A 13059-nucleotide genomic window follows, 5' to 3' on the forward strand; every position below is an offset into this window, starting at 1 on the left:
CTATGACCATAAATTCGACACAGACGTAAATTGGACACATGTGTGTTTGAGATCATTCACTGTACATGAGCTTCTGTTGACAGATCATACCAGTGACTTGGCCCAGTATGCCGACCGCTTCCTACAGCACAACATAAATGGACGACGCCTTCTGAAACTCTCGCAGAATGATCTGTCGATTGTGGGAGTTAAAAGCCACGGTCATGTTCTAGATCTACATGTAAGTTTATGGGGTGGTGGAGTAGCCTAGTGGTTGAAGTGTTCAATCACCACTAGTCATGGGTTTGATTCCCCACATGTGAAGGCCATTTCTAATAGGTCCCAGTATCCCATGCTTGTCATATGCGAAGATCTGGGTGAGAATTTGTCTTCAGCAACCCATGCTTGTCATAAGAGGCGATTAACTGGATCAGGTGGTCAGGCTCGCTGACTCGGTTGACTGCATCCCAATTGCATGGAACGATGCTCATGATATCAATCACTGGGTTGCCTAGTCCAGACAATCAAACAAACAAACCCATGCTTGTCATAAGAGGCGACTAACAGGATTGGGTGGTGAGGCTTGCTGACTTTGTTGATGCATGTCACTGCATCCTAGTTGCATGGATCGATGCTCATGATGTCAATCACTGGATTGCCTAGACCAGAGAATCAAACAAACAAACAAACCCATGCCTGTCATATAAGTGGCTTTGTTTTAATTTGGGCGCTTTCGGGCAAACTGGAAATTACAGTTAACCTTGAAATATTGGTTTGAAAATTATTGGAAATGTACACGTGGCTTACAATCAGCTGTTTTTCTTTTCATACGTTTGGTAGATCCTGACAGCTCCAGTAGGAATGAAATGAGGGAAAAAGGCAGTTGTTTTTTGTACCAAGTTTGTTTGTACTGTCTGTCTAGCTATATTTACATAGCCACAGAAAATCAGCAAATATTATGAAATGCTTGCTGAAAACCTCTAAACTATCAGAAAGATGGCCAGTCATCTTAGACCACCGGATCCCGTTAGTCGCCTTTTACGGCAAGCATAGTCACCTTTTACGGCAAGCATGGGTTGCTGAAGACCTATTCTATCCTGCATCTTCATGGATGACAAGCATTGACGGATTGGAATTGAATGGTTACTTATCAACTTGTAATTCTCTATGCAGAGTTGTGTCCCTTGGGCATGCCAGAAACCTATGATCATGGGTTCGAATCGTGGTTCATCCTGATTATGTTCCTAGGTTTTTCAGCACCAAACCAGTGCTTGTCTGAGACCTGCATCACTTTGGGTTCTCCTTTATCATTTAACCTGATATGTTTAAAGCGGTGTAAACCCAACTCACTCACTCTAAAACATTAGCACTGAGTGTTGTTATAAGTATCGCCACATATTCTTGCTGTGTCATCACATTATGCTCTGGTTCCCTTCACAGTGTTACATCTGTTTTTTTCCAGATGGAAATCAGTTTATTGAAAGCTCATAACCAGAGACTATTAAACTTCCCCCCTCTTTCAAAGGTGAGTAACCTTGTAGTAACCATGGTAACAGAGGAATGACGGGATGTATTAATGCGGATTGTAAAGTTACCGTCTTTCTGATGTCTGTGTTAGCATAGCAATGTCCTCCAGGGAATATAAATTGTCAGAAATGGAGGTGAATGGTTTTGAGATGAAAGTTGAAAAGAGATGTCTATCCTCACAGGAGCAGAGTGCAGCACAGGCCGCCAACGCAGATTTCAAGACCGTCACACTCACTCTCATCTTCGGTCACCATGTGAGGCATGGTAAAAACCCCCAGGTGAGTACAGGCACTATGGGGTACCCCGCGATGATTCCTCAGTGAGGTTGTGAATGGGTTTATTGAGTGTTCTCATAGTCTGGGACCGCCTCTGTGGTCTAGTGGTAGAGCGTCCGCCCGGTGAGCGGAAGGTCCGGGGTTCTATCCCCGGCGGTGTCATACATAAAGATGTTAAAAGATGGTACTTTTTGTTACCCTTTCTGGCGCTCGGCATTAAGGGGCTAAAACAAGGACTGGTCGGCTCGGCGTCAGTATACTGTGTCTGAGAGGGGTATTCATGTTATACTGCGGCATGGTATCTCAGTGAGCTAGCACTATAAATCGGCATCAGCCCGGACTAGTACAAGCAGCCACACACACACACACGTACATGCACGTCGCTATATAAGTGCAATAATCTTGGACGCGACGTTAAACCCCATTTCACCTCACCACTTCACTCATAGTCTGGCGATGTGGATTGCTGTTCACAATGTCAATCACTGGATTGTCCATACTCTGATACTTATAGGTTGCCATGGAGACTCGGTCACTTTACAGATTATGTGTCTTCTGGTCCCACTGGATCATGCTTTATCTGGTTTCAGTGACGTCTCAAATATGTTGATTTAAATTCACACACACACACATATGCACACACTTATGCAGGCACTCACACATGCACTCATTCACTCACACACACACACACACACACGCAAACACATGCACACTCACATACATGCACACTCACATACATGCACACACACTCATGTGAAAACACACATACACACACACACTGATTATTTTTTATGTTATATTCCCTGCCCAGTGCCCCATATAGACAAGTTGTTGGGTGTCGCTATGGTCACAACACGTGTACTACACGAATTATATACAGGATGCTTGTCAAGTTTTAGTTGTGCTATTTCCATCCCAGAAACCAAGACGCTAATTTCCGATTATATGATCTTGATGGGATTCGTCACTTATGTAAACTTTGCCAACAATATGAAAATATGCAAAATGCAATATACTAGTATTTTCCAAGCGTTTTGTCATACATATTTATTAGTACTGGTGTTTCAGATCGTATAACGGTAACACCGCTCTCTCGTGTTTGCTCTTTTGCGTTCTGCCTATTGACTCACTCACTTGTGTTTTGAAGGAGCACAAGTGGAAGATGTACCTGGAAATAGACGAGGATGATGATGATGTTATTGCCGACCCTCTGACTCTCATCAAGGAGGTGGTGTTCACATGCAAGGTGCCCAACTATGGCTCCTTTAAACTGAAACAGGTGGGTCATGATACTAACAGTCCCTTTATAATGTGCCAAATTTAGCAGACATGAATTCACCAAGTTGATGCTCATGATTTTACGGTATTATTACCCTGGTCAATGGATGAGTGTGCACTCTGTTTTAACTCTCAGCTCCCTGGGGATATTCAACTCAAATTCCTGTGTGAGACACTAGAATGTTAACAGTCACATTACCATCTCCGAGAGGTGGTAGGGTTGCCTAGTGTTAAAGCGTTCACTCATCATGCCAAGGGCCTGGGTTCAATTCCCCACATGGGTAAAATGTGTGAAGCCCATTATTTCTGGTGTCCCCCGCTGTGATATTGTTGCATTATTACTAAAAGCGGCATAAAACCGTGCTCACTCACTCACTCACTCACTCACTCACTCACTCTCACTCACTCACCAACCCACCCACCCACCCACCCACCCACCCACCCACTCACTCACTCACTCACTCACTCACTCACCAACCCACCCACCCACCCACTCACTCACTCATTCACCCATTCACTCACTCACTCATTCACCCATTCACTCACTCACTCAATCCAGGTGAACAGAGGCATACTTCAAATTTAACCTGGGGTGTGTGTGTGTGTGTGTGTGTGTGTGTGTGTGTGTGTGTGTGTGTGTGTGTGTGTGTGTGTGTGTGTGTGTGTGTGTGTGTGTGTGGAGGGATGGGGGGGTTGGGGGCGTTCTCAGGGTGCAGCTCTTGAATAACGACATCCAGCTGCATTCCGTGACCACCGTTCACCTCATTTATGAACTGTGAAGATCTGGGATAGAATAGGTTTTTCAGCACATCATGCTTACCGTAAAAGACGACTATGCTTGTTGTAAGAGGCGTCTAACAGGATTTGGTGGTCAGGCTCGCTGACTTTGTTGATGCATGTCATCGTATCCCAATTGTGTGGATCGTTGCTCATGATGTCACTAACTTGATTGTCTGGTCCAGACTCGACTATTTACAGACCGTCGTCATATAGCTGGAATATTGCTGAGCGGCGTTAAAAACAAACAAACAAAGGACCCTGTGCCATGTGGGTTAAATCACAGGCTTCCAGGCTGAAAGGGCCCAGCTGTGACTTGATAGTAAATGACCGGTCTCTTATGCACCAAGAGACACCTCCATGATATTCTCAATGATATTCTCAATGATATGATAGGCTTCATTCGGTGGTGAGGCTTATTATGCTTGCACAGTTAATATATGCCAAGCCAAATGGCACATTTTCCATATTTGGCATTGTGAAAAAATTATCCTTATCTGTTTCATACAGTCAGAAAAATTTCAAGGATTTACTTTTAACAATTTTTTTCAACCAATTAGATTGTAGCATACACTCCCCAACAATTTGTTATCCTACTTAACTCCCTGACAATGATGATACTGTTACCAATCACAAATCTTGATAAAATGTGCATAAATTTATTTCCTGTTCTTGAATTCTCCCTAGCCTCCGTTCATCATGGAAAAATGGTGCCTGGGTATTGAGCCGGCCATGACCATTGAATGTGTCGTCACATACGAGGTAAGTAGTTATTGAACACAGACATGAACACCTGTACCCTACACTTGTCTCCCTTTGTTGGGATTCCGAGCAGACATGAACACCATGCTTGTCTCCCTTTGTTGGGATTCGGAGCAGACATGAACACCTGTACCCCACAGTTGTCTCCCTTTGTTGGGATTCGGAGCAGACATGAACACCTGTACCCCATGCTTGTCTCCCTTTGTTAGGATTCTGAGCAGACATGAACACCATGCTTGTCTCCCTTTGTTGGGATTCCGAGCAGACATGAACACCTGTACCCCATGCTTGTCTCCCTTTGTTAGGATTCTGAGCAGACATGAACACCATGCTTGTCTCCCTTTGTTAGGATTCGGAGCAGACATGAACACCTGTACCCCACAGTTGTCTCCCTTTGTTGGGATTCGGAGCAGACATGAACACCTGTACCCCATGCTTGTCTCCCTTTGTTAGGATTCTGAGCAGACATGAACCCCATGCTTGTCTCCCTTTGTTGGGATTCCGAGCAGACATGAACACCTGTACCCCATGCTTGTGTCCCTTTGTTGGGATTCCGAGCAGACATGAACACCTGTACCCCATGCTTGTCTCCCTTTGTTAGGATTCCGAGCAGACATGAACACCATGCTTGTCTCCCTTTGTTGGGATTCCGAGCAGACATGAACACCTGTACCCCATGCTTGTCTCCCTTTGTTGGGATTCTGAGCAGACATGAACACCATGCTTGTCTCCCTTTGTTGGGATTCGGAGCAGACATGAACACCTGTACCCCACAGTTGTCTCCCTTTGTTGGGATTCTGAGCAGACATGAACACCTGTACCCCATGCTTGTCTCCCTTTGTTAGGATTCTGAGCAGACATGAACACCATGCTTGTCTCCCTTTTTTGGGATTCTGAGCAGACATGAACACCTGTACCCCATGCTTGTCTCCCTTTGTTGGGATTCCGAGCAGACATGAACACCTGTACCCCATGCTTGTCTCCCTTTGTTGGGATTCCGAGCAGACATGAACACCATGTTTGTCTCCCTTTGTTAGGATTCTGAGCAGACATGAACACCTGTAACCCATGCTTGGCACTGAGGATGTTCTGGATAGTCCTGCCTCTCTGGACCACTGGCTTCCAATTATCTTAATCAGCTCTCTGTGTCCATCTAGAATTTACTGTATAAACTTTGATGTCAATAAGTATATATACCTATGTTGTTTAGCACTATCCATCACTTGCTTGATGAAGGTGTTAGAAGCTACACCGAAACGTCGCACTAATTGTAATAAAGAAGTTGTTCATCCATAGAACTTGTCTTACTTCAATCGAATCAAAACTCTGGACTCAACCCCTGCCGCTTCACTAACACCAAAGTGTTCGCGGAGTATTTAGTCATGGTAGAATGGAGAAGACCCGTGAAGATTCCAGGGTAGAATAGGTCTTCAGCAACCCATGCTTGCCAGAAAAGGCGACTAATGGGATCGTAAGAGGCGACAAATGGGATCGGGTGGTCAGGCTTGCTGACTTGGTTGATGCATGTCATCGATCCCAATCGCATGGATCGATGCTCATGATATTAATCACTGGATTGTCTGGTCCAGACTCGATTATTTTACAGACCGCCGTCATATAGCTAGAATATTGCTGAGAGCGGCGTTAAACAACAAACCAACCAACCAACCCAACTGCATGGCTCGATGCTCTTGATGTCAAACACTGGATTGTCTGGTCCAGACTCGATTATTTTACAGACCGCCGTCATATAGCTGGAATATTGCTGAGTGAGACGTTCAACAACAAACAAAACAGAATGGAGAATAAAAAAAGTGTTTTCAATGTGGAGGTAGGTTACTGTACATTTAACCACATTAAATGTAACATTGGAAACCTCACCCTGCACACTCGGTTCCAAATTCAATTCACGTGGTTAACCCTACAGGTAACCAGGCTCTTCCTTGAAAACACAGCATGTTATCTCCTAATTGTATTATATTTTATTTTTTATATTTTGACCTAGACAAGCGTCAGGAAGCCCAAGATGACCCGACACCTCCATCACCTGGATGTGTCCAGTTCCGCTCCACAGCAGAAAGCAGTCACCTTGACTCTTGAACACACAGAAACACCCGGAGACACTCCCAATACACCCTCTCCCATCACAAAACGCCGCCCCCAGACAAGCTCCCCACAGCTCCAAGGGGATTGGCACAAGAGGGAGACAATACGATCTCTCCATGTGGACGTCCCAGAACACCCTGCAGGTGAGTTTAGCCATGTTCGTCTTTTCTCCTGATTCGTAGTGTCACAGTAATGGGTCCCTTGATAACTGGCATTAATCAGAGACTTTGTAATTTAGATATTGACATTTAGAAACTGATAGAATACAACTTGTCGTAAGAGATGACTAAAGGGATCAGATGGTCACATTAGCTGAATGTTGATGCATGTCATCGTATCCAAATTGCATAGATCGATGCTCATGATGTCAATCCCTGGATTGTCTGGTCCAGACTCGATTATTTACTGATTGCCATCACATAGCTGGAATATTTCTATGTGCGTCGTTAAACAACAAAAAACAAACAACAACTTCTTGATTGTTTGGAACGGGGCTACTTTTTGCCCCTCCAGTTCTGAAAAGTGTAAGCAGAATATGATCGGTGTTGAAAGATGGTCATCTGTGAGGAATAAACATTGTATTATATGAGTCTGAGATTATTTTTACGATACGGAACAGGGTTCACTTTTGGAATTGTCTGACATGGGCACATTAAGTGAAAATGTCCAAGATTCCAGAGTTATAGCCACGGTGGCCTATACAGCCTAAGGTTAAATTGCCCCATTGTCTTTGAAAATATGGGCCTGTTTTTCAAGGTTAGGGTTAAAAGCACAGGGCGAAAATAATCCCTGCGGAAACACACAAGGATTGTAATTTCTTTATCATCTAATGTCATTCTCACCATATTTGGTGATTCAGACGTAATTTTACTCAAAGAAGAAGTTTTAGAAACCATGTATAATATAATGTAGGAGTTATCTGCCCGATCCTTCACAGGGTGAACTTGCTGCCAGCTTGCATTTGTAACGTTTGGGAGAAATTAGGAGACACCTCTTGAAGCTTTTTGGATTGTGGGTCGGTAGCTACTTAGCTAGCTATTCTTAATAGAGAAAGAATTCCTGGCACCGGTGTATGGAGCTTGGAAGTCGTTCCTGCTGGAAGATCTCATTTATCTGACCCAATTGCGTGGATCAATGCTCATGATATCAATAACTGGATTGTCTGGTCCAGACTCGATTATTTACAGACCGCCATCATATAATTGTAAATATTGCTGAGTGCGGCGTTAAACAACAAACAAACAAACAAACAATCATTTATCTGTTCGTGATATCACATTTAGTATACTGGTTATTCACACAGATAACACTGTCCTGTACATGATTAATAAAGAATCTCACCCTCGTGTCTTTTGATATCAAATATATCAACATGAGTTGATAAAAGTGGGAAAAAAAGTTTTTCCATTTTTATGAAGGAGTGTTGATATATTTGATATCAAAAGACATGAGGGTGAGATTTTATCTTTAATCCAACATCATTCTTCCAACTTTTTCAGTTTGTTGACAGTAATAAGTATTGTCTTAAGTGTAAAAAGTACTACTAACAGCTTCAGCAGCAGAGCCATTAGTGATGCCATTTGATTGTGATGTCATGGTAGCCAATGACGTCACAATGGTCCGCAAAGCACCCAAGCGATATCTCTTGTGGGAGACAATTTTGGATGATAAAACTGGCTTGGCAAGCCTCAGAGTTTTTCCACTTTTCTCGACTCGTGTTGATATATTTGATATCTAAAGACACTCGGGTGAGATTCTCTATTCATCCTACATTGAACATTTGAACTACTCCCTAACCATGTTTGAATGTTTCAGTGAAGTCCGACCTGTGGTCAAGCATCGTGGCCGGGAGGAAGCCTTCCCTCACCTCACTCCAGCCGAAGCCCATCCCTGGGACCAACATGTCCCTCTACACCCCGCCCCCCTTCGACTGCAGCAACCACAACCAGTTCCCCAACACCCTTGGCTCCGCATCACCCAGCATCCCCCGGGATGACCAAGGTCAAGGTAATCACAGTGCCAAAGTCAGCTTCTTCCTTGATGAGGAGTCTTCTGGGAGCAATGAGAGTGGATTTAGCGAGGCTCCTCAGACTCCAGGGGTTGGTAGGGGGATGGGGAGCTATGCCGAGGCGTGTCGCACGGACCATCTGGGTGGGAGGGGGAGAGGGGGTAGTAGGGCAATGAGGGGGAGTGTCGGCAAGGGGGATGGTGAAGACGGGCCAGAGATTGAGGGGTCCTGGATGAAGGTGGCAAGTGAACCTAAGTTTGGAAGTCCTCCACATGAGCGGAGCTATCAGCGGACAGTCAGTGATGGGCAGGCAAAAAGTAGGGGGCGTGGGGGTAGGAGAGGGAGAGGGTTGTACATTGACACGGGGGGGAGGGGGCGGGGTTACGATGGGTATAGGGAGGGTGACAGGGAGGGTGACAAGTATGGAGGGAGGGATGGGTCTCGATACAGTGGCCGGGGTAATGATGAGTTTCGGGGGCGAAGGTATGACGGATCTAGAGACAGGGGTAGGGGTTCTGATGGGTTTAGAGGACTGGGTAATGATGGGTTTAGAGGGCAGGGTAACGATGGGTTTAGAGGGCAGGGTAACGATGGGTTTAGAGTGCGGGGTAACGATGGGTTTAGAGGTCGGGGTAACGATGGGTTTAGAGGTCGGGGTAACGATGGGTTTAGAGGGCGGGGTAACGATGGGTTTAGAGGGCGGGGTAATGAAGGGTTTAGAGGGCGGGGTAATGAAGGGTTTAGAGGGCGGGGTTCTGACTTTAGAGGGCGGGGTGGTGACATCTATAGGGTCAGAGGGAAGGGTGAGGAGAATTTCAGAAACAGAGGAGGTGGGTATGATCGAGATCCACGAAGGACAGACCAAAACAACCAGGGGAAGGAGGAACATCATGAAGGGGATGAGGCATGGGATAAAGATGGGGAAGGAAATCGCAGGGGGCAGGGGCAAGGGCCAGGGGCTCATCACGGTTGGAGACAGATCAGTACAGATGGGGGGTTTGAGGAGGGGGAACAAGGAGGGTCCGTTAGGGGGAACCGCAGGTACGGAGAACGTGGGGCAAGACACACCCGGGGCAGGGGGAGCGCAGAGAGACGGGGGGGACACAGGGGCAGAAGAGGGACCCGAGACAGCCAGGACATAAGACCTCATCCAGGGCAACGTACTGCCACACAGACACAACACAACCCTGGCACCATGTCAAAAGACATTACAGATGATGAAGAAAGAAACGGCAGCCAGGATTGGACGACGATCACCCGAGGTCGCAGCGCAAGTCAAACCTCCAATGGTTCCAACTGCTCATCGTCAGGTCAGAGGTCAAGGTCAGCTGGTCATCAAAGTCAGGATTTACTGAGAAGAAATTGCCCAACGAGTCTGTCGAGAGACATGTCCAGCCAATACAGATAACACTTTATTCAGCAGGGTATTTGTGCTTCTGAATTGTAAATAGTTTGTAAGTTATTTTAATGACAAACGTTGACTCCACAGTGACGCATACAATGTTTGTGCCCTGCTGAATGAAAACGTTCCCCGAGTTATTCATCATCACAAACATCATCATTCCAAGCAATGTGTGTCATGTGTAGTGGATGAATGCTATATCACAGGTAGTGTCACCTGATAGACAATCACAAATAAAGCTATGTTCATCAGTGCAACACCCACCAATGCATCAGTCTCATATATACCTGAGCTGCAGTTAAGCTGCGTATTTGCGTAAAATACCCCAAAAAAATTCAAAACCCAGTTACCGGTACTTTCAATCAACTTGCGTCAAGAAACGCATGCATTATAAAAAAAATCAAATGTATAAAAACAGCATTTTTTTCAGCAAGCGTACAATGGAGCTAATTTCTGACACAATTACGAGCTAGTTTACTTTGAGTCGAGACTATAGTTAGAACTGTGATATACATCTAAAACATTATTTTCTTTGTTTTGAAATCTCAAAATGGTTACGCATTTTGGGAAGCCCCAATAGAGTGATGAATAGATGAGATCGAAAATATTTGTTACCCAATTAAAATAGAAACCTTCAAGTGAAAATTCAGTTGCTCAAAAAGTTTTCTGGAGCTCTGTATACTCATCGCCAAAAGAAACGCAAACCATAAAAACATATGGAGAAATATGTACGTAAAGAATAGAGGTTTCCAATGTGTACCACTTAATGACAAAGCTAACAATCAGTCAAGTGTCACCACAGTGCGTACTTATTTTTGTCATGATATGCTGCCCGTGATTTCCAAACTTAACATTTTAATTCTGCACGAGACAAATAGTGCATCTCGCGTTATGGATCGATGATGCACATGTGATACATCAAATCAATCTAGTATCTCTTGAACATGATTGTGTCTTCGTCTTCGCGTTTCATTTGGCCGTGCATATAGATGATGGCGCTTCCCACCCAGTTAACATGTACCCTTTAGGGCTGGGACGGGTAACTCGGATACCGGGTCGGGGGGGTAATGAGTAGGACCCGGGTACCCACAGAACTACCCGGACCCGTGGTTAGTCACGTGATATATATTGTTTAATGACACAAATTATGCACCCATTCCTTCTGACCTTTCATATGGTTGAAGATATAAAGATATAACATAAGTCAACTCCAGTGTATTCGTGACCCGATTGTTTAATACTCGTGTCTAAATATGTTTTGCCAGGGCCATGGACATTTTGTACCTATCTCTTGAGGCCTACAGTGGGTACCCGGGTAGGGTCGGGTAATAGGGGGGTGGGTACCCGGGTAGTAAATTTGGACTCGTCCCAGCCCTAATACAATTGTACAAAGAGATTCAACAACCCAAATAAACAGCCTCCTTGATTCAAGATCCACATGGGTACAGCGCTGGGGAGACGTTCATTTACAACTAAGTTACTTTGCATCCTAAAGTTTTGGTGACTTGATATGTTCAATAAAAAACATTTGGACGCCATATCGATTCTATTTCCAAATAGTATTTATATTTTAGGCGTTAGTGTTATAACTTGTGCAATGTTCCTTCCGACCATTGTGTAAGAGGTTTTATTTGTGCAGGTGACTTAGTGGTCAACCATATAATGAATGTTCTTGGGGGCCTGGCATACTTGTTTGAGACCATAGTATTTCTGGGTCTTTCAAAACCGGCTAATTTCTCTGCCTAACAGTGTAGAGGAATGACATCATGTGTTTCCCAGACATTTGACATGTCCAATGAGGTCAAATTATATTTCTCCAGCAGGTTTTTTTTGGTGTTTTTTTTTACATCCAGATTCCCTTGAAATATTTGGTCGCTTACATGCAATTGCAGTGACTTTTGTGGTCATTTTTGTGACTATTACTATTCAAAAGCAATGTCTCTCCAAGTGCTCATTGGTATATCTGTTAACGTCATCTCACATAGCGTGTTTAGTTTCAGCAGTTGTGACGTGTGACGCATCATAACACGTTAGACTTATGTACATGTTCCCTATATTGGTATTTCATGGCAACTGGCAGCTGTCTATATATGTATGTCTCTGTCTGATGCTGCTCAACTTCTCACAGGGGCAGTGTGTACATTTGTAAATTCACAGTTTTGTGACAAATGGAATGATAAGAATATGCTCAGAATAACTGAGCAGCGTAGTTTGTAGTTGATTGGTAAAGGTGTGACCATGTGTTGTTAGTTACATTACGTGTGTAACTTTGTGCTGGTCCACGTTGGTGAAGATGTTTTTAATCCTTTAGATTGTTATATGAAGCTGAAGTCATTGTGATCATGCATCTGGGTTGAAGTGACATGGATCTTCCACCAGGACGTTGTTCAAACAGCGTTGGTCAGAAGAAGTACTTGTTAGTGTTTGATGGATGGATGAGGAGGTAATAATCTTAGATGTTTCATGGTTACCAGGATGCCGTTGTACAAAACAACCTAAGCACTACGACTGTCGTAAGTCTATGTTAATGTATGTGAGTTACGATCACCTTAGCGCTAAGATCGCTCTGTACAACAGCACCCAGATCTAATCTTTCACACAAGGTTCAAGTGAGCCAAAGCTTATCATCAATAATTCTAGCAACAGTGTCTCTAAAATCTTCTCACTCTCAATTATTTTGAAACATTGCCCAATATTGAATATGTCAATTTTGCTCATTTTTCACCCGTTTTATGCATGTAGTTACAGTATGGAAAAATGAGTGTTTGGGGCATTTCTTTTATTTTAAACCCATTTTGGCTGATAACTAATATTCATGCTGTTTTTTTGTATCAGAACTGATTGCTTACACTTTGTCAAACCTTTTATGGCATTCATGATGTTGCAAATTAGAGACATAAATAAGTGAGCTACAGACCATCTTTAAAATCATGCATCAATTTTTA

At 44.0% G+C, this 13059-nt stretch overlaps 1 protein-coding gene across 1 annotated transcript in view; it reads left to right on the forward strand.

The window, feature by feature from the left end:
* The window catches only part of LOC139470430 (mitogen-activated protein kinase kinase kinase zak-1-like), a 32672-nt gene extending 22552 nt beyond the window's left edge, over positions 1 to 10120 (forward strand). Inside the window, exons 15-21 of the mRNA XM_071252839.1 lie at positions 84 to 220; positions 1442 to 1504; positions 1689 to 1784; positions 2929 to 3060; positions 4524 to 4598; positions 6604 to 6847; positions 8520 to 10120. Coding sequence (XP_071108940.1) covers positions 84 to 220; positions 1442 to 1504; positions 1689 to 1784; positions 2929 to 3060; positions 4524 to 4598; positions 6604 to 6847; positions 8520 to 10120 — 2348 coding nt within the window. The remainder of the gene's footprint in view (positions 1 to 83; positions 221 to 1441; positions 1505 to 1688; positions 1785 to 2928; positions 3061 to 4523; positions 4599 to 6603; positions 6848 to 8519) is intronic.
* Positions 10121 to 13059: the final 2939 nt, after the last annotated feature.

The sequence above is a fragment of the Haliotis cracherodii genome, unplaced genomic scaffold, assembly GCF_022045235.1.
Source record: "Haliotis cracherodii isolate W230 unplaced genomic scaffold, xgHalCrac1.p SCAF_20, whole genome shotgun sequence".
Taxonomy (NCBI): domain Eukaryota; kingdom Metazoa; phylum Mollusca; class Gastropoda; order Lepetellida; family Haliotidae; genus Haliotis; species Haliotis cracherodii.